This window comes from Melanerpes formicivorus, unplaced genomic scaffold (assembly GCF_026170545.1).
Source record: "Melanerpes formicivorus ecotype bairdi unplaced genomic scaffold, bMelFor1.0.p_v2 SCAF_29, whole genome shotgun sequence".
Classification (NCBI taxonomy): Eukaryota; Metazoa; Chordata; class Aves; order Piciformes; family Picidae; genus Melanerpes; species Melanerpes formicivorus.
This window is the reverse complement of record NW_027142381.1, coordinates 7,199,441-7,225,817: the sequence shown is the minus strand read 5'-3', so window position 1 is coordinate 7,225,817 and position 26,377 is coordinate 7,199,441. Positions and strand designations below refer to the sequence as shown.

Below are 26,377 nucleotides of genomic sequence, written 5' to 3'. Positions count from 1 at the left end.
TTTCCATATTACTTTCCTTCATTTCTCATATTGAGATAAATCACTGAAAAAATTCGTTTTAAAAAGGACAGTAATGTTTCATCCCTGAGACTGAGCTCTAGCATCAAAAGGGACAATCGTGCTCCCTCCTTAAGAGTGCAATATCATCTCTTCCCTTGAGCCACCTCTGACACTTCTCTGACCTCCTGACAAGCCAGCTCAGTTCACAAAGCCGAGAAAAAACTAACAAGTTGGGGGGGAAAGGGATAAAAACTTTTCCTTTGTTCCAGAGATCCAAATCAGCTGACACAATTCAGAGTAGCTCATGAATGATCACAAGGAAAGGGAGGAAGAACGTCGCCATTCAGCAGCAAGCTGCGGGGTCATTTCTTCCCACTTCTCTAAGCCTCCCACTTCTCTGAGCACATCTAATGTTTGAATTGTCTCTGATTTCCCAGAAACTAGGAAAATTACTCCATAACCAGTAATCTAGGATCTTGTCAAACTATTTAAGAAAGAAAACAAATACTGTGCAACTTGTCAGATCATCAGTTATCATCCCCCAAAGTTAAAATTTTAGCTTCGATGTAGCCCAACATTTTTCTTGGCCTGCTTGGAGAGTAACAGATGTGGATGGTCAAAAGTGGAATTACCCACTGGTAACCAAGCAGTGGGGGAAAAACAACACCCTAAACCCAACCAACTGGAGAGGTTAAAAGATTCTAAGTGAAAACATTCTAATAAACCACTATAAAAAACCACACATCAGCTTTAAAAGTTTAGAACTTGAGGTCTTCCTGTGGAGCAGAATTCAGCACTGTTCTGGCTTTCTTATTTCAAGGAGATGTTTGCTTCAGCCTCTATAATTAGACAATAATTACCTTGCCAGGGTGTGAACTGCCAGCTCCATCTTCAAATTTAGTTTGGCAGAGTAACTTGATTGAACTGCTGACACGAAAGGAGGAGGTTTGCCAGCAGAATTGGAGGATTATACACCTGGATCTCAATGTTTCTTCCACTACTGTTCTTCTCTATTTGAACAGACACCACAAACCAGCCTTCAATGTCCGAGGCAGAGAAAAGAGCATCATGATGGAAGAGTTGAGATCTTCCATCACACAGAGTGAATTTTACATGCTGCCTTTGCTCTGCCCAAGTCAGTGGGGAAAAAAGGAAATTGCAGACTTCAGAAATCAGAGTAAGATTTACCAGCACTATTGGAGCTCTCAGAAGACACCTCAGATAATGCACACCAAGCCTGAAAAATTGTTCTTTTGGATGAATGTGAGGGCCCCAATAGCTAGGCAGTTTATATTACAGACATTTAAATGTTTAAGTGAAGGAAAAATAGAGAATAAAACTGAAAGGAGATATTGTATATGATTAATGGGAGCAAAAAACCCCATAAAGTATGAAGAATCTGAGATAAAGATCAGAGATAAACCAAGCAGGGTAAGAGTGAAAAACAAGCAATGAAGAAACAACAGTGGACAACAAGTAAAACAAAATTCCATCTAGGTTTATTAGGTACAAATGTTGACATGCCTAGTTTGAGTCATTAGCATCTGGCTTATTTAAGATCATATTTTCCCAAACTGCTGTCACATCAGACAGAAATCACTTTACCAACATTTTCATCAGAGTAAGGCAAAGGACACAGCTTCAGAAGCTGGCAAGAAGCCTTTCTTTTCAAAGACAAAGGGAAAAAAAAACCCAAAGGGTCACTTTGGTGTCATGAGCCTTACCTCAGCCCTCTGCAACACCTGAGAAGTACCCAAAAACTTCCAGGGGACACTGCAGAGAGTTGTTTGTGGCAGGGAAAGAACAGAGTGTGCCTCTCAAATGTTGTTTAATTACTCCTCCATCATTTTGCTCTACTTTCATTGTTAGGCACTTGCACATAACTTGAGAGAGCAAGGATGACAGTATTCTATTCCCTAAAGTCTTTTCTTGTTTTTAGGGTTTCTTACATACTGTAACAGCACCGTTGCAGCTGTTTGGCTCAAACAAATAAGGCTTCTAGAGTAAGAGAATGCTTTTCCCTTGAGAGCAGAAAGCAAATGCTGTGCAGAAAGTGAGTATCATTATTAATTTACAATTATTTCATAACTCACCCCTGATACAGCAGCCTGTTTAAAGGCCTCCTGCCTTTCCATCCCAATGAATGTGATGGTGGGCATCAGCCACAGTTAAAACATCTGCAATAAGGCAACCCATTGAAACGTTCTGTTTCTTGGATCATTTTTACACTGTAACAGTGTAAATTACAATCTCTAACCCTAGAATTATCCAGACAGGTCATGTTTATGTAACTTCAAAGAAAAGATTTCTGTCATGAAGCATGCTTGGTGTGACCAGATCCCTACGTCCCGCAAATATTTACACACAGGGGTATCTCTCTTCCTCAAGGTAATCCTACAGCTGCAAAACAAGAATACCAAGGAGAATATTACTCTTGATAAAGAATTCATCCCTGCCTAAACACACCTAACAGCAAAATGTAAGCAACTTGAGGGCACCCAATCCACTTCACTAGAGAACTCCTCACCCAAGCACCGTGCGGTCAGCGTGACTGCACCAGGGAGCAACCATCTGTGGTGCAAACAACTATTCTCCTACTTAATTTCAAATTCACCTTTTCACTGCACAAACCTAATGGTTTGCAATTTTCCCTCCACAGGCATTACAAGCAAAAAGACACTGTGGAATGTTTATCTCTTATCTGGATATTGTCATTTTACTGTCTCAAACTTCTTAAAACAAGCTTTTCGCTAGGGAGGAAATCAGTCAGCATCAGACCAAGTGGGGAAACCCTGCACTTGCTCAATGTCTGTGGCTCTTACATAGTTCCAGATGTTCAGAACATTAATAATGCACTAACTCAAAACTTCTTTTTGAAACTTTAGAATGTGCAAATTGCATTAAAACCTCTTTGCCCTCATTAATGGTATTGTTACAATCCCAGTACTCTGGAAAATGTTTTTTGGCATTTGTTTAACTTTGTGATATTGCCATTTACTCATTTTAACAGCCAGTGCTCAAATCTTAATGCTTTTAATAGGCCTGGCTAAACAGACTACCATCTTTGGTAAATTTATTGAAGTAATTTATTAAATAAGTAAAAGTTGTCTGAAGGCAGTGTTGGTTGCTTCTTTGTTATTATTGCTAATGGCAGGCAAAAATGGGTCTCTTAGACTTCATTTCCAAAACTGTGTTGCGGGGGAGTTTAAGAAATAAAATTATTCTGTTCTTTTTTCAGTGTTGAGAACAATTCATTTGCTGCTACTCTGACACAGACTTCTTAAAACATACACACACACACACAAAAATTCTACCAACCTGACACAAATCTCAGTCAGAAAAGGGATCTGCCTTAAAGTAAGAAGTGCCAGACATTCAGAATTAATACTGAAACTGTATCCCTCCCTCAGCCTGCCATATATAGGGTGGCACATTTATGTTCATGCCAGGAGACTGGATTCAAGGACTTGGTCTCACATCCAACACAGACACACTGCTGTGCAATGGCAGACAAATGCACCAGTCAGAGGTTAAACTGAGGTCCCTCCTGTTTATTCCAAGTAACCATCTAGGCTGAACCTGAGGAGTCTCATTCCCTTTGGAAACAGCACAAGTTAGATCTATTGCAATGCTCTACGCTGCTCACAGTTCATTAAGAGCTGCTTGCCTATAGTTGTATAATAATGGCAAGAATATTTGTCAACAGAACAGCAAACAGTCTTGTCTGCAGCTTCACCACAGCTTTGGTTGATACCTTAAACATGGAAAGGGAGCCAAGACAATAAACAGAGGTGTTCCAGGCCAAATGGATTTGCTGTCACCCAGTCCTGTCCTCACTGAAGAAAACAGGCACAGCCAAGAGAACAGGAACTTGGGATGAGTTTGACAGACAAACTCTGAACTAGCATCTCTAAGAATAATGAGATAATAGATACTGAGATGTAAAACTCAGCACTTTTTTTCAAGTGACAAAATCACTGTTTCTGTTGAATTGTAACCTTATCCCAAATTTCTCAGGGGACACAGCAAACGCAGTGCAGCATTAATGGGTCTGTGTCCACACACACTAGTAGTTACACCTTCCTAACTAACTTTGCACATGGCAATGCCAATTTATGGTGAGGGGTAATTTGTTCATTAGTGTGGGACTAAGACTGCCAGATGTATTAATTGAATAGGTTCAGATTTATCACACATAAAAGTGATGACATGCTTGTACTGAAAAGTAAGAACTAACTATATCACAAATATTTACCCTTATGCCTCAAGTTCAATAGCTGAAGTGTGCTAAAGTGACCCAAAAATTATTTTCTCATGGTTTTGGTTGCTTTTAAATTGTACCATCAGTTACAGAAATGCTGTGTCAATAATGGAACAGTGATTTCCACCAGCTTTGTAATTCCTGCTCCCTCTTTCCTTTTGTTCTGTTGTTCTTGTCCCCAAAGAGGAACAAAACTCAAGCCCACCCCCTAAATCAGGCTGCATGAGAACCTGCTTTAGGATATACCAACCAAGCTCACCAGAATCAGTCAGTCTGAAAAAAAGGTCATCCACAAGAAAAGTGCTCTAGGAAACAAATACCTTAGACCACCTTTGCTCCATCACAGTATTTGTTAGTTACTCTTGAACAACCCCTGGAATCTTTGCAGTACAGAGCCAAAGCTCCAGACACTTCAACAGTTTTCCAGCAGATACTGTTTAGTTATAACAAAATTTTGCTACTTTTTCATTATGCTCCACTAAAGTATCCTACAAAGATTAGTTTGCTGGAAATTATAGATACAAAGAAAATCAGGGTTAATGAAATAGAAGAAACACTTAAAAATACTGCATTCATCTTCTTTTCCATTACCTTCACTACTTTGGTGATTAACTACTCAGAGTTAAAATTCACATAGCTGTAAACCTCTAACTGCCACCTGCACTTCAAAATAGTAACACAAGGAGCATGAGCTAAAGTGCCTGTTTTACAGACATTTGGACACAAATCCTTCAGAGAGAGTATAGAAAATAATTTTTCAAGTGCAGATTTAGTTCATTCAGCCACTTCTAAGAGGCTCACAAGACAGACAACAAAGCAGTTGCTATTCTTACCTCTTATGGCTAGTATTTCTCGAAATTACTTTCGTTTTTCCCTTCTGCCAACCTAGTTGGTACAACATAATGCAAAATACATAGCAACACTGTGCAAAGCTTCTATTTGACTTCAAAAAATTAAAGCTTTGTAAAAGAAAGCAGATGCAAAAGGAATCTGATTAATCTGGATCAACAGGGAATGCTACCCATTCAAGGCGCAGAAGAGAGAGAATAAAGTAGTAAACAAACCTTGGATTCTCAAGGAACAATCTCAGTTCCTAAGTTTTACTGCTAAAAACAGTCTTTCAAACCTTTTGTTTTTAAAGCAACTATGTTGATTTACAAATTCTCCTTCTAAGTTATGGCTCAACAATTAGCAGACACAAATTAACCAGCAATGCCTCAGTGAACAAAAACCACCCAAACCAAAACACCCAACATTAACATTATTTTCCAAGGCTTCCTTTGTAAAAAGCTATGAAAGAAAGGTCAGTTAATTCATCATGATGGATTATCACTAAAATTTATAAGCATTAGCATTTTTCTCCTTGCTGGATACCCTGACTTTGATATGACACATATTGAATGAATCATCTAAGATGCAGGCACCAGGCAAGATATATCTTAATGCAGACAGGTCAGCAACATGAACCCTAATGGTCCTTATCTTAATCTTGTTTAAAAGCATCTTAGATTTCTGAGTAATCTTTTCACCTTCTGATATTCTCTTTTATGGAGTGTTTTCTGCTGGAGTTGCTACTGATTTTCACATAAATGCATTTTTGCTGAATAGTATCACTAGTTTTAGTAGCCCTAAAAGCTATCTAGGTTTGCAATTTAGTAAATGCTGAAAATCAAGCTTATGGTTTAAGAAGGCAGTGTGTCAAAACTACACTAATGACAGTAAAATTTTCTGTGGTGGATCATTATCTCATTCATGAAACATGGCATCACAGCTGTTCACAACAGACACCTATCATGTGGAGATATGTATCTGATGCATTGTTTTCTCCCCATCCATGTATTTTCCTCACTTGCATTGCTAACTTTGCATATTTGCCATAGGTATATTTTAAACAGTCACTCCACAGTGCTAAATATGTCCAGTTGAATACTTGAAGGAGATAAAGGGAAGTTTCTTTACTGTGGCTATTTTTCCTGTTCACATTGCAATTATTATTTCCAAATTACAGAAGAGCTGGCAGACCTGTCCCACAGAACTGCACTGATCAATTTCTGCTGCAGCTGCTTTGATTAAAATAAACAAGAGGGGTCAGAGTGGCACAGAGCAAGGTAACAAGTGAATTATCTTTAATGCAGGGATTCTTTTGCAGTTACGGTAATACATTAGGTAAGAAGGTCTTTGGAAAGCACCTTCTCAGCCTGCAAAGTATTTTCTGAGACTGCTCATTAGAAAAGGATGAAGGCTGACAATGTTGGAGACCTGAAGTTCTTTACAAATCAGCTGAATGACATTCTACAGACTATAAATAGCTTCTTGGAAGGGGCACTGCAAAGCAAAAGTCTAAGTGACTACTGCCTCTTCCTGGCAGTAGACATCTTCTTCACAGAAATCTAGGATCTCTCAGGAAATAACCTACCTGAAGAAATGCTAATAGAGAAAATGGAAGCCAATAATGGATGCTTTTTGCATGCATTAGCACTGGAAGGAGTACAGGACTCGAATTCTAGCTCCTACAGCAGCCTACTCTTCTGACATTTACAACATTCCTCTCGGATGTTCTATAAGCAGCATCCAGTCTTCTCCTTTTATGATTAGTGTGGTGACATTTACAAATTATATTTGCCCTCTGTTTATTTGCACATGGAAGCTTTCTAGCAGGTTGGTATCTTCTAGGTGAGTGAGAGAGATTTTTTTCTGTCCTCCATTCCTGGAGTGTGAACCAAATGACTAAGTTTGTTTCTCCAGCTCTACCATGAATAAAGGGGTCAACAGTCCCACCAAGTTTTGCTTGCTTTACTGTATACAAAGCAACCTGAAATTCCAGATAAAATAACAGAGGAATAAATATTCCTCATAAAAGCCTCTTAAATTCCAGACTGGGGATTTCAAATGGTATTATTAGTTCTACTTCTGAATAACAGGAGAACCAGTAAGAGAATCCAGCCTGGGTGCTAGCTTGAGGGTCCCAATAGGGCTCATCACAAATTATGTCAGGTAGGGTTTTCAACTTTTGCTCCCTGTTAGCAGATGTTAGACCCTCCACTCTTTCTATTCAGGGCATTGCCTTCAGCCTTTCAGGCATTTAAAAGGACTTTCTTTTTCACTCACTGCAAAGTTGAAACTCCAATTCATAAAACAGGTTGAGCCCTCAAAAAATCTGCTTAACTCCTAATAGTTCATTCAGTGAGGTGTAAGACCAGATAGCCTGCAGTTTTTTAAAGAGATGCTCCAATTTCCCCATGAGAATATCTGAAAATCAGCTTTGAAATGCAAATGTGCAGGTAAGCAATATTCTGTATGATGAGGGAAGAAAAAGACCTTGTTTTCCCTGTACTAACATGCTTATGCTTACATTATTCTGTGCTTTCAACATATTAACCTCAGACTTAAAGGCAACGCAACTGAAATGGAAGAAGTAGAATGAAAAAGGGCATCCGTAGAAAAATATTGGCAATGTGATTTTAAAATATCATCCTTCAATTGTCTGCAATTTATATTTATCAATACTTTTGCTAGGATCATGGAAGTGTTCCCACAAAGAAAAAACACCGCTCAAAGTGTTTAGCCAGATGACCTTTCGGTAAAACATAAGGGCAGCCACAGGGGGAAGGGTACAGAGCTGTCCAGCAGTCTCTGTCCTTCTTCACTAAATGTCATTACAGTCTCTCTGGAGGTTCAGTCCAGATTGCTGTGCTCATAAAAACCTACAGAAGGTGCCAGGTCTGTTCAAGAGAAGCTCACAAACTGTTCAAGACAAGCTCACAAACTGTTCACACCATACACTTCAGTAAATGAACAATGCTGCTACTGAAGACTGAAAGATGCTTCCATTTACATTCTGAAATTAATCGAGTGCAAAATTCCTTTTCAGATCATGAACTCTGCATACAAGTGTATTGTTTTGTGAGCCAGGTTCAATAAATTTCTAGGCAGCAATATGCCTTTTTTCCTCAGTGACTGTGCATTACCTGGTCTAATGTGGTCACCTAATGGTTACTGTCAGCAACTGCACTGATGGCTGCAACTCTTACACCCAGCAAAGAAAAACAAACGCCCTCGCTTTGCAGCTGCTTCACTTCAATAATAAAACTAACACAAAGATTATGTAATAAAGAAGAAATAGGTTTTATTTCATGGAAAAAAACCAAACCTGTTGAGAGAGCTTAGAAATGAGGAAAATGGTCTGAAAACTTCATGTCTTTTTATTCATTTGGTGGGATTTTTGAGTAAGTTTGGTTATTAGGTTCCCCCCCACCCCGAAAGCTTTTTGGTTTGCTTCTTTTAAAAATAATAAATAATGTTTTAAAATGCAAGAAGTCACACTCCTGCAAGCATTGCAAGGAAACTGGGCACGAATCACAGAATTCTGTTGCAGGTTTATAGCCCTGTTCCTCAGAGCTGGCTGTAAACAACAGTAAGAACACACAGAGAAGCAAGAAGAACTACTGTGAGTTGCAGATTAACCATAATCAGCTATCTGTTGTCAGTGAAATTAGATATTGCATAGTTTGAAATGGAGAAGTTTGATTCCTTTCAGCCAGTGTCCTAACTCAAGAAAAATACACCAGATTCTCCAATGCAGTGAAATGGAACAAGAAAGAAGGATAGAAGAAATTAACTGGATGAATACTGCATTGAAATAGCATACAAAGCACATGCAAGGGCATTCTTACTGCTGAGCTACACACAGAAAGTCTCTTTTCATGAGCTTCCATGGAGGAGATTTGTTAATTCTATTTTTTAATATCATTGTAACACATCCAGGGAAATCATTTAAGAAAAAAAATGCAGATCAGTCTTTCTTTTTTACAAAATTAATTGGAACAAATGTACTTAAGAGCTAAGATGTAGACACCTGTGGAAAACAAATATCAACTGAAAAGGCCAGCCATTATGAGCTCCAAGCAATTACAATATAAACCAATCACAGTGTTATTACAACGTATTTATTTGATGAACATTTATATATGTTGATGCATAAAGCACCACATTGTCCATTTTCACACAGAGCAGCTGTGGTTTCAGAGGAAGAAGATGAATTAAGATTCCCTTACCTTATAGGATGGCAAAAAGCACAAAATTCCTTGGCCAACTTTTTGACAGACCGAAAGCAGAAGTGCTCCCACCTCATCTTGGAACTCAAAGGTCTCTGTGTGCTGGAAGGTGGCACACAACTTCCGTCCGTTAGGGCCTGCTCCAATGGTGCCAACCCAAACCTGCCACAGGTTGCAGTTAAAAAAATAATTTATTAATTCTGCAATGGGTGACACAAACTTTAGGAACCATAGACTCAGTAAGATTGGAAAAGACATCAAAGACCATCAAGTCCAACCTGTCACCCAGCACCTCATGACTACTAAACCATGGCACCAAGTGCCACATCCAATCCTTTCTTGAATGCCTCCAGGGATGGTGACTCCACCACCTCCCTGGGCAGCACATTCCAATGGCTAACAACTCTCTCTGTGAAGAACTTTCTCCTCACCTCAAGCCTAAACTTCCCCTGGCACAGCTTGAGACTGTGTCCTCTTGTTCTGGTGCTGATTGTCTGGGAGACGAGATCAACCCCCTCCTGGCTACAACCTCCCTTCAGGTAGTTGTAGACAGCAATAAGGTCTCCCCTGAGCCTCCTCTTCTCCAATTATGAAATTACACTAGGTTAAATAATGATGTTTTCATGTGTAGGAAAATGTTTGTTCTAAACAAACTCATTCCAGTGCTTAGATACAGACGAGAAAGTGCAATAAGTGATGTAAGCTGCCCGTTGCCAAAACAGTACAAATTTAACTTTTCCAGGGGAGCATGCATTTCAAAATGTGCACTACTTCAAGCATGTTCTGGACGTTTGCTTTCACTTACAGAATGAGTTTATCATAATTTTTGTTTTATTTTACTGTTTCTTTTTCAATGGCCTGCATGACACCTCAGGAGAGGGAACACCACCTCCGACGTTTACCTGTGAGTTCCGAATAACGTGATTTGCCTCCAGCTGAATAGAAAACTTCACACCAAGCTCTGAAGCAAAGGAATCCATTGGAGAGAGCGTGCCAGAGGTCAGAACAATTGTTCTAACATCACTTAAGTTTGAAAAAGCCTAGGTTGGAGAAAGGAATGAAGGAAATCAGAAAATCAGTTCAATCACTTTGAGATCATATATGTATTTATCACTTCATGCCTTCAGCTTCACACTCAGCTTACCACAGCAGGATTCAAGCACCAAAAATTAAGCATGTGGACGACGGTCTTCTGCCGCAAACCTCTCTTATGCTTGGGCCGTGTAAAGAAGGCACTTGTATCTGAAACATCAGATTGGTTTTCGTTCATCCAAGCATAAGTTTGCTGCAGAGCAACTCTGTAGTCGTCTGCATACCTGTAGAGAGACACAGAAATAGCAATAAAAAGTACAAACTAAACAAACTGTCAGCATTTAAGCTCAGCTAAAGCAAAGACAACATCGCTACAACGCGTTTACACTTCAAGTGTAAGAAATGGTTTTTATACTTGCAGACTAAACAGAGAAACTCTGCAGTCATTAATGCTCAAAATCAAGGTTCATATCAGAAATGTTTAGTAACTGCTGGCATCAGCAGTCAAGACATGAAGCCAGTCAAACAGTAAGTGCTATGCAGAAAAACAAACCCCGTGCGTACTTAACCAGGCAACACATCACAAAAATTTACCCTTCACCTCCAAATAAAGCTCTTCAATATTTGAATTTGTTTATGAATGAAAACAAAACAAAACAAAGAGTATTTAAAATCTCTCCACAAATAGATTTTCCAAAACTTTCTGAAATGGTAGTTTTGCTGAGAAGCCAGATGTGGCACTTGGTGCCATGGTCTAGTCATGAGGTCTGTGGTGACAGGCTGGACTTGATGATCTTTGAGGTCTCTTCCAACCTTGGTGATACTGTGATAGCATAACTGAGGTGTTCATAAATGAAAGAGGCAGTTTGGCAAGCAGCTGGATTTCCCACCACCCATGGCTCAGGCTGTGTTTGCACTGACCTGCTTTTGTCTTTAAAAAGACAGAGAAGAACCATGAATAGCCCCTTCAGCACAATCTGAGTGGCAGGGCTCACAACTGGGATCTCAATAAGTTCCTCTCTACCAAAAGCTGAGACTTTTTCTTCTTTTTGCAGGACAGTAGTAAGATGTTTCTGTAAGAGGCAAACAAATTCCACATGAAGAGCATTCTAAGTACCTTCTCAAAACCAAAGCTAGAATAGATACAAGATTATCAGCACACAGTTTTCAAAGCTCACCTAAAGTACCAATAAAGCCAGACTGAAGACAGAAGTGGAAAGGAAAAACAGTGTTTTTAACACCCTTGACTTACACAGACAGGAGGGGTAAGCATGAAAATAGAATCACAGAATGTTAAGGTCTAAAAGGGACCTTGAAAGATCATCTAGTCCAACCCCTCTGCCAGAGCAGGATCACCTATACCAGATCACACAGAAGAGTAAACACATTTCAGCAGTCAATAAAAATGCAGACAAAACTATCACTGACTCAGCAGCTCAATTCAAATCATTGCACATGATCAATTATGTCCTTTAAACCATTGATTCTCTACAAATTCCAGTAGCTCAGGCAGATCACTCCTGGTTTTCATCAAGTATCATTTTCAGACAGGTTCTCAGTGTTGCAGTGAATTACAAGATCTGTTAGAATTTCACTTATGGACACTTGTTTCTACAGCACACAACATTACCTGTAAAATGGGAAAAGTAATGCCAGTTATTCCCATCTCATGCAAATGGTTGAGCATTTCTTTTCCACTCCAAACTTTACAGGCAGTTTCATACCCTCTTTCTACCAGCTGACTGGAGCTATCCTGTAACCAGCTGTGAAAAGAGAGAAATCAGATCTAATTTCAGCTTTACAGGTAGAAACCAAATCTCAAAACACTACACCAGACTTCTGTGGTGATGAGAAATATTTTACTAGGTCTAAGTAGAGAGATTCTGCTTTTCCTCCTGCCAGGTTTTCACTGCTGAACTAACTTCCATGCAGCTGCTCTTGATGCTGCTCATTCAAGTGAGAGGAAAACTTGTCCTTATACATTTACATTTATCATCCTAGAATATCTTTACAATAAAGGATTCAAATATAAATTGTTCTTATGATATAACAAGTCAGGCTCACTTCAGAGGGATTTCTACTGTACTTTTACTGCTACAAGTTGGTTTCTCATCCCTGTCAACTGCAGACTTTCCTATTAAGAACAAAACCTGAGGCATGGAATGAATTCTTTCAATATTGGTGCACAGTAAGGGGAGGCAGAGCAATAAAAGCTGTGTATTTTAATCTACCTGCAGGTATTCATAACTCTGCTACAATTTGAGAAGAGTTGGAATTGTACTGACAATACAAAATGTGACAGGACTTTCTAAACCCACAATCTAAACAGGCAGAGCATCTCATTCCTGGCAAAGCTTAAAATCTTTCTAGCTGAATGTGTCCTCTATCATCCCTGCAGTATGACAGGACCTGCCCCTGCAGTATGACAGGACCTGCCCTCTGTCTAGACAAGCAGGCAGGCTTCCTCCCTCTCAGGAAATGCCGAAGCTGTCTGCTCCATCAGCCAGCAGGAGGCATCAGAAAGACAGCTGTCATTTCTACAACCCCTCCAAATATTGATCTGTAAAATCAGCTAATCATTATCAACTCAAGTGACTGTTTCAGTTCCAGATTTCCTATCCTGTTGCTGCAAATAATCTGATCAATGGGACAATTAAAAAAACCCTTTCCTTTTGAGAGGTTAAATGCAAATAAAAAGTGCTGCCATGGCAATCACTTCTTTGGCTCTACTTTGCTTTATCTTACAAAGGAATGATGATCACTAACACAGGCAGAACCTCACCAGTGTAGTACTCTGCCCCATTTCCTCAAATGTAACATCAAAAAGCCCTGGAACTAAAATTAGGAAAAGGCCACTAAGACAGAAATAAAACAGATTTATGATGGATAAAACATTTCAGGAAATGTAAAACTTCTGTTTCCCTGTTCTGAAGTTCAAACACCATCACATACCTTTGAAATGGTAATGCTGTAAATGCAAATAAAAACTTAACACAACAACTCCCTACAACTAAAATACCACCAGAAAAGCAAATGCTAGAAGAAATTTTGTCTGTTTAGATCTAACATTAAAACACTTACTTGAAATACCTCTTCATTCAATTTAAGAGTAAAGCAGTAAGCATAAATTAAATTACATGGGTTGCCAGAACAATAGCTAAGGTTTTAAAGTAAAAATTGGTGCATGCACTATTTTCAGCAAATGATGGAAGAAATGTTACAGGCATGCCTTCAATTCCTGAAAGTAGCTTTGCTCCTTCCCTCCGTACAAGAAAATCCCACAACTGACACAACTTCTCCACTGAAGTTAGTCATTTGCCCAGGTAAATCTGCATCTCAGAGAAGTTTGCCAGCACACCTCTCTCCCTGTATCTTCAAATGACATCTTAGCACCTCTGTGGCACTAAGCCCATGCCTAAGTGCTTTCTGAAATGAGGGCACAGGATGTTTATAACTGAAATAGGATTTTGCCATGCATTTGGCAAAGCCATGTCGCTATTTTACCAATTACTGGCCATTTACACCCAGTATTTTTCTTCCCAACAACTGCTTTTCTTGCTGTTGGCAGATTTGCCAAGACAATCAACCCTAGCTTTTCTGATAAGGTTAAAAAGCTTGAGGCAATCAAATCTTCAGCCATGTTGTTCTCATCTTTTACTAAAATGTAACATTTGAAATATCCAAGGTAGGAGAATTAGCTTCTGCAAAAAAAGAAAAAGTCACTTGTCTCTGTGATATGAACATCAACTGTCAGAACTGAGAGGATAGGGAAAACAGTCAACTACATGCTGTAGTGTCCTCCCAAGTCTATTTGACCACTTCCTCATGCAACAAAATGATGATTTGACAGGCACTGAATCAGAGTTCTGTTCCCTTCCAAGCCCCTTGCATCATTAGTCACTTTCCTTGTGCTGACTTAGCTGTTCAAAGTTTCTTTAGCAGTGCCTTTCTGAACTCTTTTGGTCTCCACGCCCCTCAAAAGAAACTGAATTCCAAATTTTCTGGTGGTGACAGACTCTTCTGACATGGTTTCAACTTTCTTTTGTTTCTACCCCATGCAAAATACTTTTGCCTTTGACCTCTTGTTCCTTTCCCTCCTTCATGAGTTTCTGATCCCAGACCAATTGCTCTATTTCATCCCCTCTCATGATTCTCAACTTCTGCTCACATTTTCCCTTTCCAGTTCTGTCTCCACAGTTTCTGGGGTTTACCTTCTTTTTAGCTCTAACTGTCTTCTCCTCTACACTCATCTCAAATAGCTCAACACCCTCTGGATTCCTCAAATGAACCAAAATCAGATAGCTGCACAGTTTGAAGCATACCTCTGTCGTGTTTTACCTCATGCAGCAAACAGCAAATTGCAGCAGCAAAAGGAAGCAGAATGAATTTTTTTAAATAGTGATTAACATAATGGAATGAAAAAGAGTTGCCTTACTTTGTCAAAGAGCAGCACACAGCCCGTAGGGGCTCATGATCCTTCTGTCTGATGTTGTTATTGACCATGAAATCTAGCTCTTCTCGAGCAGCTCTTAATTGACTTTCTGTAACACTGTAGCTCACCGACTCCCGAGCACAATCCTCAATGTTGTGAGCTTCATCTAAAATGACCACTTGGTCTTTTAGGTTAATATCCATCTAAAAAAGAAAAATGTTATCTAGTAAAACAGAGTGAAAGACATTCATGAGAAACAGCATCTAACAGGATCCTGCCAAGTTCATATTCTACATCACAGCACAAACTACACAAAGTTTTCTGCTTTTTTGTCCAGTTTCCGTAACCTACAAAATAACCGGGGGGGGAGAAAAAAAAAACCCCAAACCCACCTTATCTCAGCCTGGACAAATATAATGTGAACCTATTATAAGCAATTGAACAATTGTGAAGCTTGCAAAGGTTTCTTTTCCAATGTTTGGGAAAAAACCTACATGTGACTGATCAGCTAGAGTATGAGATCAGTGGAAGTGTGACTTGGAATACAGGAATGTTCATATAGGAAATAAAAGGAAAAAAGACAGGGAAAAAGAAATCTTTAAAGCAGAAGTTTTGAAGAGAATATTTCAGACATAAATGGGATTTTGGTTGACTGTAGCCACTGAATATTATGTTTTTAACTTCCCTCTAAGTCCAGTTGTTGCAATCTCTTCCGAATGTACTTACGCTCTCCCGTATCTGTGGGTCGAGGAGATAGTTATAAGGACAAAACACAATATCTGCGTCCACCATCAGTTCCCTGGCTGCAAAATACGGACAGGCACGAAGCTTCTTTCCCAGGCTCACTAGATCTTCAATGTCCCAAGCTTGATACACCCGATGGGCAGACTGTAGAGCATGGTGTTCACCGAGTTTATGAGCACCATGATAGTAAAGACAGGACTTGCCCTAAAAGCAAAGAAGCGCAGAGAGTTAGTGGTTATGAAAAACAGGGCAATACAAGTAAGATTAGACCCTCCAAGCTGTTACAAGCATTTGACTTTATCTCCTAGAAACATTTCTTACAGCTCCTTTTTGTGTCAGACAATGAAAAACCCATCACATCAGAAAGAACACAGACAAATCCATGTTCCTGTAAGGTGCAGGACAGTTCTTTCTTCTTCATCTCCAAAACTAAAGCTAATGTCAGTGTTACTAAGAATGTTAACCCTGCAGTCAGAAAGATTATTCCTATCATCACAATTTTTTTCAGTATTGGTACCATGATCAACATGTTCTAGCAATCAATATTTCATTTAACCCAAATTACCAAGAGGTATTTAATAAGCATAAGATAAAGCAGTAAAACCCTCATCATTCATGCCAACTCTTTGACTCCCTTTCATTTTCCTGTGTTTAAATCAACGTTCATTTTATAAACCAAAATTACTCACATGTTTGCCTTCCAGCAATTCAACACACATTTCATTCCTGTTACTGCCACTGCTAGACACTGTTGGATGAATACAGGTATAATCCCTGCTGGAAAGAATTGTCATGGAGACAGTGGAATACGCTGTTCTCTTCAGCTCTCTGGTAATTTGGGATATTTGCTTGTGAGTTCGTGTGCCAAAAAATATTTTGGGCACAAACAACTTCTCTCCATTTTCTTTCTTCTTTTTGCTACCAGTATCTTTATCAGTTTCTTTTGCAGAAGAGCAGGAACACTCAGTGCAAGGGCCAGAAGACTGCAAAAACAAAATTACAAAAAAAAAAGTAAAACAAACTCCCACTGTAAGGTGAACATGCTAAATCTGCAGAGGGTCTGCTTAGAAATTGCCCTCTAGGGCAGCTTGAGACAGGCTGTTCATCACCAGGCTGCCCTGTCAACCTGCAAAAGGTTTCGAGATGTTAAAGCATACACACCACGTCCTCACACCTGAAAATCTTCAGCTCCAAGCAATCACTAGGTACAACTTTATCGTAACCAAATCATAGAAAGGATTATTATTCCAGGGGAGTATTTCCACAGGTGAATAGAGAAAATAAACTTCTCACATTTTAGCTTCAGTATAAGGAAGGAGAAGTGTCCAACAATTTCAGTGAGGAAACTTGGGGACTGGACATCTAAATAAAATATTGAGAACCTTTTTTTCCTTAAAGCAAGCAGAAGAAATCTAGGCAGAGCAATAAAATCTGTTTGCAGACAAAACAGACTACAGCATGCAGATTCCATCAGACAAAATGTTTGCCATCCCATTAGAGTTAAAGACCATCTGGTAACTATGAGAATTAAAAACTCCTAGGGAATAATTTTAAGCAGAACCTAATCCTGGGAGATATTTGTAAAAAGACATATGTTTTTTTCTTCCTAAGAACAACCATCCTTCACAATCTGAAGCACTGGAACAACAGTCATGAAATGGTAATACTAGTGTGACAAGGCACAGTAAACAACTCAGGAGTAACCATGGCCACCTCCCATGAAAAAATAATTCTCCTGGTGTAAAATTGTTTGTATTTGGTTTTCAGGTGAGAGAGCAAGTAACAACATGCTACTCCTCCCTGCCTTTTCACTGTAATCAGTAAGATTAGCCATTATAAACAAATGCTATGTCATGCTGTGTGTTACACCACAGTCCTGGGGCTCAAGCTGTCTTTCAGCCCCTGCTCTGAGGAGAAGCAAGTTCGTGTTACCCTTGGTCCCACTCAGCCTTGTCCGCCATTACGTATTACAATACATGAGAGAAGGCATCTAAATGTAACCCGTCTGGAGCTGTCACTCACTGGGATAAAAGCTTCACTGATGTGCCAAATAAACAGGCCCTCAAAGCAGCTAAAGTTACACCCACGCTGGAATTGTTACATTCCCCTCTCAGGTTGCCAGTAACAGCAGATTTCATTACGGTGTGCTGCCACATTAAATAGCCAGTTCCAAATATCCTGCCTTCTATATTGAATAATTACTTATTCACTGAAAGGATAAAAAGAAGAGTTATGAATGGGGCTCTTGTCAACAGCCAAGCAGGAAACAGCTGACATATGGTATATGTTACATACGTGGCAATACCCCGGGTTGGACTCGCACAGAAAACAGCAATGCAAATTGTACCTTGATATTTCTATCATCTCCGCTCTGTTTTGCTCTTTAAAATAACAAAACCCACATTTCCATGCTAACAATTAATAGAACTGAAGCAGTGAGAGTGGAGGGCCTTTAAGAACAGGTTGATCTTTTCATTTTAATTGAAATCAGATTGTGTTTTCAGAGGTAAAAAGAAGACAGAGGATTCCAAGATGACAGTGCGCCACTAATGCTTCACTGCTAATGCCAGATGAAAGCGGCAGGAAAATATTGAGACAAATGAAGTAGTGATTGTGCAAAGGAAAATGCAGTTCAAATAAATATACACATAAACATGAACAGAGGGATCTGCTATGGTGGATTTTCTTTTAAAATATATATATATATATACATATATTTCTATTTTATGAAAAGAATTAGAAGTGTTCTTATGTGAAAGGCTAACAAATTAAAGTATTTTACTGGTGGCCTTAAAAGATTTCCTTCAAAAGGTTTGAAGTTGGTATAACTCTGGCTTTAAGAAGCACTTAGACCACTAGTCTAGTTTTAAAATGCACCTTGAACTATGAAAAGTTTTTGTTGGTTTTCTCCCCCCACCCCTTTTTTTAAATCAACATTGAGAAACCCATAAACTCAGACTGATTTTATAGGAAGCAGTAAGAGTATAAAACTGCCTGCTGTAGCCATAACATTTCTGAAAGCCACAGGCACCACTAGCCCCCAAATAAATAAATACATAAATAAAAGCTTTTAAGAAGGTCCTTTATGATAGAGAAACTTAAAGAAAATGGTTTAAAAGTCGAGTTCTGCAGTTTATGTGCAGATTATTTGAGTGTGCCAATTTGCACTTGGATTCTTCATCAGCCTTTAGAAAATGGTTTGGCCAGCTTTAATTTTTTTATAACCAAACAGTTTGGTTCTGTAATTCTATCAAAATCGCCCCCAGGGAGTGCAGATAGAACTAAACTTGGCTAAGGACACAAAGGGGAATAAGAAGAATTTCTTCAGGCAGCTAGGGAAGATGTGGGACTTCTCCAAAAGGAGAATGGAGACCTGGTGACAGCAGATACAGAGAAGGCTGAGGTGCTCAACAATTACTTTGCCTCAGTGTTCACTGGCAACGGCTCCAGCTGTACCTCCTAAGCTATAGAAGACACAGGTGGAGAGTGGGAAAAGGGAGATCTGCTCACAGTAAGCAAAGAACAAGTTCTAGTGGAAGGTGTCCCTGCCCATGGCAGAGGGGTTGGAAATGGATGAACTTCAAGATCCCTTCCAACCCAAACCATTCTATGAATCCATGAATTTACTGTGGGTATCACACAGCAAACTGTGACATGGTGTTAATCTCCCACTGCTACAGCAAAAGGAAAAGGAACCCTCTGCAGCTGAAGAGTGGTAGCTCCAGTGTGGCAGTTTCCACAGCACTGTTGCCTCAAAGTACACATTTTTAGATTTACAACACAGAGATGTTGATTAAGCTACAATAAACTTAGAAAATGTTTCAATTTATTTATGAAAGAACTGGGGGGAGGCTGAGCAGAAATAATCAAAACTATTTCATAATACCTTCTGGCTTCAGAACTAAACCTGCTTTCAGCTGGGATAGAGATTTTCATTTGGAAGAGGGAGAAAAAAGATACTCCTCTACTTTCTGCAGTATTTAATCAGAAACATCCAGTAATAGATGCTGGAGAGATCAGATACCAGGCTATATGGACCTTAGGCTAATCCAGCTTGTTTTCACCTCTGTCACAGGGCAGATAAAACAGTCTATCACATCAATATTTATACAGCAAAAACGTGGAAGTCCGATTAAAAAAGGAATAATCAAGTCCACCAACCTGTCCTACGTGTAAAAGAGCTAAACAAACACTGAGGCTATGATCTTTGAAACACAAAGAGGTAAGAGGAGTTCTTCATATCTTCATCTACATTTCCCAGTTACAAAGGCATCCGAATGATACTGCAGTGAATACCTCTTGTGTGAAATATCACACAAGCACAATCTAGTAAGATATCAGCAGTGGCATTAGCAGAGCCTTTCAGCTATTCCTTTATGAGCTCTCAAAAGCACAGTATTCTGCTGCTGCTGCAGCCTCTTCATTCAAGCACACAAAGCAGCTGTTTATCCTCTCTCAGTAACCAGCAGGTGAACCCAGTTCAATATTTATCACAGGCTTTCACAGATCACTGCTAACCAAGCAAACGTTTTAATTAAGCTGGAACTTGCTTCAAAGAGCTCATTCAAAATGTCAATCAGCAGGAAAAGGATCAGATACGGTGTCAGGTGAGAGCGTGTAATACAAATCCACAACTTTCTTCATCCCATCGTGGTAAATTAGCCCATTCTGGAGTCCAGACCCTGATTGTAACAGGCTGCCAGTCTCCTGGAATGTGTAACAGAAGTCACTCAAACTCCATTGTGAAGGTTGTAAGCAATATGTTAAACTGCAATGGGCTAGCACATTAAGACAGATTCTTTTCACAGTTGGTTTTTGATACCCCAAGTGTTTGTTACACTACTCTCCATTTACTGTTTACTTTTTTTACCTAGTATAAATGGGGATTCCTTAACCCAGCTGCCCCAGTTTCTCAGACCGTATGCTTTGACAGAAGTAATCAAGAGAGTACCCTAAGGGTATAATTTCTCATCTAAACTCACACCAGAACTGCCCTCTCTTGCAAGAATTAACAGCAGAAGGACAGAAATGGATTCCCAGGCTCTGGAATGAAAGCAGCTAAGCAGAGGCTGTCATCTTGGAGAGCAAATTCTCACCCACTGCGTCTACACTGGGCAGCACCTCTCATGGTTCCTACAACCACCAACTCCTCCTCCCTCTTGGGCTGTAAAAGAAAGACTTCACAAGGAACTTAGTTTGCTTGAAGCATAGGAGTGAACAGAGTAAACCACAACTTCATCAACTGCAGGGTTACCTCATTGATCAGGAACATATTTCAGTTATGTCATTTTATCATCCTAAACACACAGTCCATTATGAGAAGTGTTACACAAAACCTCAGCTGACTATTTCATGAGCTACACTGGAAAAGCATTTTTAAACCTTACAGCCTAAGCTGTCTTAATGTGGTTAAGCTGCAGAACTACTAATGATAAATAAGGCCTCACTTCCTGCAGTTGTATCTCGGTACCAGATAGGTTCTCTGTCTGCTAATGTGAAAGTTCATCACTGGAAAATAATTCCTTAGTCTTTCATTCTTAAAAAGAAACTTCAACAGAAATGAACAGTTTTATTTCTTTCTAGGCTACTTCTTTCTAAAGAAGTAGTAAACAACATTGTGTTTAAACTCTGAATAGTATACTCTGCTATCTGCACAGCCAGAGCCATGCACAGCATACACACATACAGCTCAACTAGTCAAGCTCTGACTCACTATTATTTAGTATTTAGCTGATATATACTGAAAGTTCTCAGCTTTTGTAACTACATGAAATTTCTACAAGCTGCCAAGCACATTTTTCAGATACCCACACCAAAGTACCAAAGCAAAGTTCAGAGTCAAGGAAGGAAGGCAGGCAGGGCTTTTTATTAGAAAATCAACAGCACACTCTGCTGGCCTTTGGATTTCAAACTACCAGCTGCAGCTCAGTGGCACAAAGCATTTCAAACTATACTCAAAATCTACAGAGCTTTCCAAAACTGCATTTTGGGTAACATCTCTTCAAAGTTTTTGGTTGGTTTGTTTTAATTGCTCTTGAACAAACAGTTCTGATGTAAAAGATAACTCATAATTACTTACTACTTTGGGAGAAAAAGGAGTGGTTTTCAAGCTTTTTTCAGGGTGAACAACCAGCTCTCCATTTTTCCTCTGGTTATAAACTTCTAAAGCATCAACTAGCTGCACTTCTTTTGCTAAGCAATGACGTTTTCTAACCTGTTAGGGAAAAAGACTTCTGTGATCAAATGCACTGGACAGAGCTATGTGCTCACAGCAGCAGTCAGAGACTTTACTCCAAGTTCTCCACTGAGTCTTTCAGTCACACAGGTAATATTTGTTAAGTTGAACCAAATCTAAGCCACACAAAAGTCATTTGGGAAAAGCTAGAATGTTTTAATTACAAAATTCAGTAACAGCCACAACAAAAATGTGTTGTTATTGCTGAGCTTTTCTTTTCTAACTCTTATCTAATTTCCCACTGCTACAAAAGACTAGACAGATATAAGCAGAAAACTTCCATAACTAAAACAAGAAATAAATTCATGTCTCACTGATCTAAAAAAAAACAAACCTTTAACAAGAGCAACCATCTGAACAATACTCTAAAGCAATTCAAAAGCTGCTTACAGAGCATACCTGAACAGGAGTACCAAGTCCTGTGATACTGGTGATGACACAAATGAAATCAGCACAGAAATATCACACTCCACATTAGGCCAGGGACAGGGAAGTTTGACAGAACACAGAGCAGAACTCTGACACATCCACAGTATTATTTGTATTTCTAATACCTGATGGTAAGAGTGCTTTTGACTCTAGCATCTCAGACTTTGATTTCATATTACAGGTCAGCTGGGGATAAATACATTTTGGGGATATTAAGTGTCTAAATAAGCAGATGTGATTGAAGAGACAGTATTATGAACAACTCAGTGCAACAATGACTCCCTTGTAACAGGTAACAATAAAACAAACAAAACCCTGTCAATCTAAGCTATGCCTCTGACGTGACACCTGTTCTCTACGCCCTTCTCTCAAATGTTGTCTGGTATTTGACAGTTTTGTTGAGCTACACCTGGGTTATTTCCCTGCCAATAAACTTTGCTCACCTGCTGCTCAGTTTCTAGAGGACGAATCCTTTTCCTGTCTACTTGAAAATCATCATTCTCTTGGTCACACAGAGATGACCTCTTCTTGGCAGATAGCTTTGAAGCTAGCGTTTCTTTTTCCTTACATTCTGTAATCAAAAATAAAAGCATGTCCACTAACAGGCATGCATTAAATAAGGGCAACATTTTAAAAGTTCAACTGACTATAAATGTATGTGATGGAAGAAACAGCAATAGACATTTCCAGACCCTTTAACCATTCCCATATAGATTTTCCTCAAAGCAGAATCATGCTAATGGTAAAAGATGGTCCCTGAATTGAAGGCAAAACCAAAAAGAGGCATCACTAGCTAAGTATTTTACTTCCAGAAGAGGATTTTAGCTGTCTCTGTATCAAGTTACCTGTGTGTGTTAGTGGGCTTCCAGGTTTTGTGGAACTTCCTGGTTCATGATTGTTAAAAGAGCAAGAAGCAGCAGGGTTCAGGCATGGTGCAGCCTCGTAGCCCTTGGGTTGGGAATGGCACGTGCAGCGACACGGCGGTGAGCTCTCTGCCTTCCTGTCTTCCTTTTCACACGATGATGTAAGCAGTGGCTTCTCTGAGGGACACAGTCATCTGTCTTCATTAAAAACCACTCAAGACTATACAGGAAAACTAGACTTTTAAATCAGTTAAGACAAAAGGTTTTGTTGAGCTACTAGTTATAAAGCTAGTTATAAAACTACACAGGCTGAACAAGCTGCCCTCACCCTTTAAACAAGTACAGCACACAGAAGTGTAACAACCTGCAGAAATTAGAAATATCCTTCCTTTTCAAGGCAGTCTGCACAGCTACAATCCACAACTGCTTTCTTTCAAATCTCCAACTGCCATATAGTTCCCTCATATGGCATATAAATCCCTTATACATATGTCATACAATCCCCTTACATATATGCCATGTAACTCCCTTATATATATATGCCTTATAATTCCCTCATATAGAAAGCTAAATCTGTCTTAGTATTCCTGCCTCTTCCTGGTTTATGTTTCCAGTAGAGCAATGTGTATAACAGTGGACAATGACCTGGTTAGATTAATGAAACCAAATGTTTAAAGGCCAATAAACAACAACAATTCATTAGAATATATTTTGGTACTAAAAACTGGGCAGACACTAAGACAACTTACCATACAGAGACTGCTGCCATGATAATGCAGAACAAAGCAATGCCAAACTTTTGCCACTTCCAGTAGGGCTCTCCAACAAACAGTGCTGTTTGTTATTTAAGCCCTTCACAATCTTTCAGAAAAACAAGAACAAAATGAGATTATTAGGAAAAAACCAAAACAAAGCAAAGATATTATTAGGAAGAAAAAAACAAAACAAAGCAAAGAGGATGTCTTTAGTTAAGCTAGAAGTTCTAAAAATAGAAGATATCTGGGGATACCTACTGTCTTGGGGGGAAAAAAGGAAAGAAAAGCAAAACCACACCCCAACCCCCTTTAGTAATAACAAGGGGTCCACAAGCCTTGGCTGGATTTCTCTCCAGAGGAACTTCAGAGGTTCACTTACAGGGAGAATAACACATTTCCCCGCTAACAGCAATACCTGATGGGGCTACCTTGCTTTCTTTAGACTACCAAACATTGAAAACATCTGTCAGACAAACAAACCATTTCTGTCATAGAAGAAAAAAATGTGCTTAAGACTGTTTAAAAAACATTTCATTGGTGCCATGATGAATTTTACAAAGTCCTCCAAGGACAGAGGTTTTGCTAAATCTGTCCCTCCTTCTATAACATTCCTACTACAGCAGATCTAGTTAAACAAGCAGATGTATTACACTGTAAACACACAACTTGTTTCTCAGCTTAAATGTTCATGAACCCAAGGTGGACTTCAGCATTCCCCTGTCATGGGCCAGATATGATTGCACAGCAGAGAGAAGAATAAGTTATGTCACAAGTGAAATTCTCAAGCTATTGGAGGCTCTGAATTTAATATGCTTGGTTTCTAAATGCTGATAGGTACTGGAAAATGTTCACATAAATCCTGCTTACAGCATTCATCATAGCCAGCTGTGAAGGGTAAGCCTTGCAAGGGAAAATGATCTTCACTCCCCCAATGGTATACTCTGACACATCGGAAGACATTGCCACTTCTTCCTCTCGTTTATTTCAGCTTTATAACTGCAATTAACAAAGAGACACACCAAAAAACTCCAACATAGAACAGTATTAACAAGTTCATACTAACAAGCAAGGAAAGCCTGAAACAACATATGGCACCAATCTAAAACAAGCAGCAACTGCTAACCTGATAAGGGGGCTGAGCAGTTCAGGGTATCACTGGAACTGGCACACAGGACTTCACACTACACACAGTCAGTTCAGGCTCAGTCCTTGTTACAAATGAGAGCAAGCTGCCACCATTTGATGATTTGAAATAAAAGCATGAATGAACTGCACACATCACTTCAGGTTCTGTTTCTCAGACTGAAAATTGCTGGGATAAGAACTCAAATCTTTGAGAAAAAAGTACTTTTGGAATAACTAAAAATAGCCATTTTCTCAATTCTGCTTGAACTCCAAGACAAACAACAAAGAGCAGAGAGGAGTAGCTTGTACTGCTCATTTTGTAACAAGGAGAAAATACAACTGGATATTGACTATGAAAATGAGATGGTTCAACATTAATACATCTCTCCCATTAATACCTTCTTTCCCCCCAGATAATTACTGTATCATTTTAATTCTCTGTGAGTATAATCTTGCATTTCTCTCACTCTGCATAATAAAGTCAGTTTATCATGTTAAAAACGTTGAAATTATTGAATTGAAAATACTGAAGAGGCATAGGTGGCTTAAAACCCAAAACAGTAATTTTTTTCCAACACCACAACTCTTTTTTTCTTACAGGCTGTCAGCATCTACAGGAGGAACTGTAAACAGGCAGATTCCCTGTGATAAATTAACTCACTAACCTGTGTCCTCGTCTGATCTTTAATGAGTAAACATATACATCAAAAAAAAAACCCCAATGTATGGCATGATTCAGCTTCAGCCTCAACGTACTCAACAGGAAAAAGAAATCCTAGCAAAAAGAGAATGCTTACATTAGTTTATATCCCACCTCTCCTTCCAAAAAACTAACTGCACCCTACTAAAAGGCGTTTCCCTGTCACATTCAGGGGGTCAGAGCATTCACTTAAATAAGCACTACTTCCAAGTGAGTTTTGCCTAGACAAAAATAAGGCCCCATGGGGGCAGTGGGAAGGGTACCCGAAGGTCCTGGTGCACAGAAGGATGCAAGGATGCCCATGAGCCAGCAATGTGCCCCTGTGGCCAGGAAAGCCAATGGCATCCTGGGGTGTATCAGAAGGGCTGTGGTAAGTAGGTCGCGAGAGGTTCTCCTTCCCCTCTACTCTGCCCTGGTGAGAATATTGTGTCCATTCCTGGGCCCCACAGTCCAAAAAGGACCTCAGCGGACTGCTTGGAAGAGGCCAGCGCGGAGCCACAAAGATGATGAAGGGAACGGAACATATCCCTTAGGAGAAAAGGCTGAAGGAGCTGGGGGTCTTTAGTTCGGACGAGACTGAGGGGTGACCTCCTTCATGCCTACAAGGATATAAACGGCGAGTGTAGGGAGCAGAGCCAGGCTCTTCCCAGTGATGTCCAACGACAGGACAAAGGACAACCGATGCAAGTTGGAGCAGAGGAGGTTCTACGTAAACTTCAGTAATAACTTTGATCCTACTGCAGCTGC

The 26,377-nt window shown here is 39.5% G+C and overlaps 1 protein-coding gene across 1 annotated transcript in view; it reads right to left on the bottom strand.

Annotated features, from left to right (window-relative positions):
* Window positions 1-25,786, bottom strand: part of BRIP1 (BRCA1 interacting helicase 1) — a 108,414-nt gene extending 82,628 nt beyond the window's left edge. The window contains exons 1-14 of the mRNA XM_068154827.1: window positions 25,596-25,786; window positions 24,673-24,801; window positions 23,800-23,911; window positions 23,033-23,227; window positions 22,631-22,758; window positions 21,603-21,737; window positions 16,213-16,506; window positions 15,506-15,727; window positions 14,783-14,982; window positions 11,978-12,110; window positions 11,269-11,420; window positions 10,460-10,631; window positions 10,218-10,355; window positions 9,316-9,477 (exon numbers count right to left, since the gene is read on the bottom strand). Of these exons, the coding sequence (XP_068010928.1) occupies window positions 9,316-9,477; window positions 10,218-10,355; window positions 10,460-10,631; window positions 11,269-11,420; window positions 11,978-12,110; window positions 14,783-14,982; window positions 15,506-15,727; window positions 16,213-16,506; window positions 21,603-21,737; window positions 22,631-22,758; window positions 23,033-23,227; window positions 23,800-23,911; window positions 24,673-24,765 (2,136 nt within the window). The 5' untranslated portion in view covers window positions 24,766-24,801; window positions 25,596-25,786. The remainder of the gene's footprint in view (window positions 1-9,315; window positions 9,478-10,217; window positions 10,356-10,459; window positions 10,632-11,268; window positions 11,421-11,977; window positions 12,111-14,782; window positions 14,983-15,505; window positions 15,728-16,212; window positions 16,507-21,602; window positions 21,738-22,630; window positions 22,759-23,032; window positions 23,228-23,799; window positions 23,912-24,672; window positions 24,802-25,595) is intronic.
* Between the last annotated feature and the right edge of the window lie 591 nt (window positions 25,787-26,377).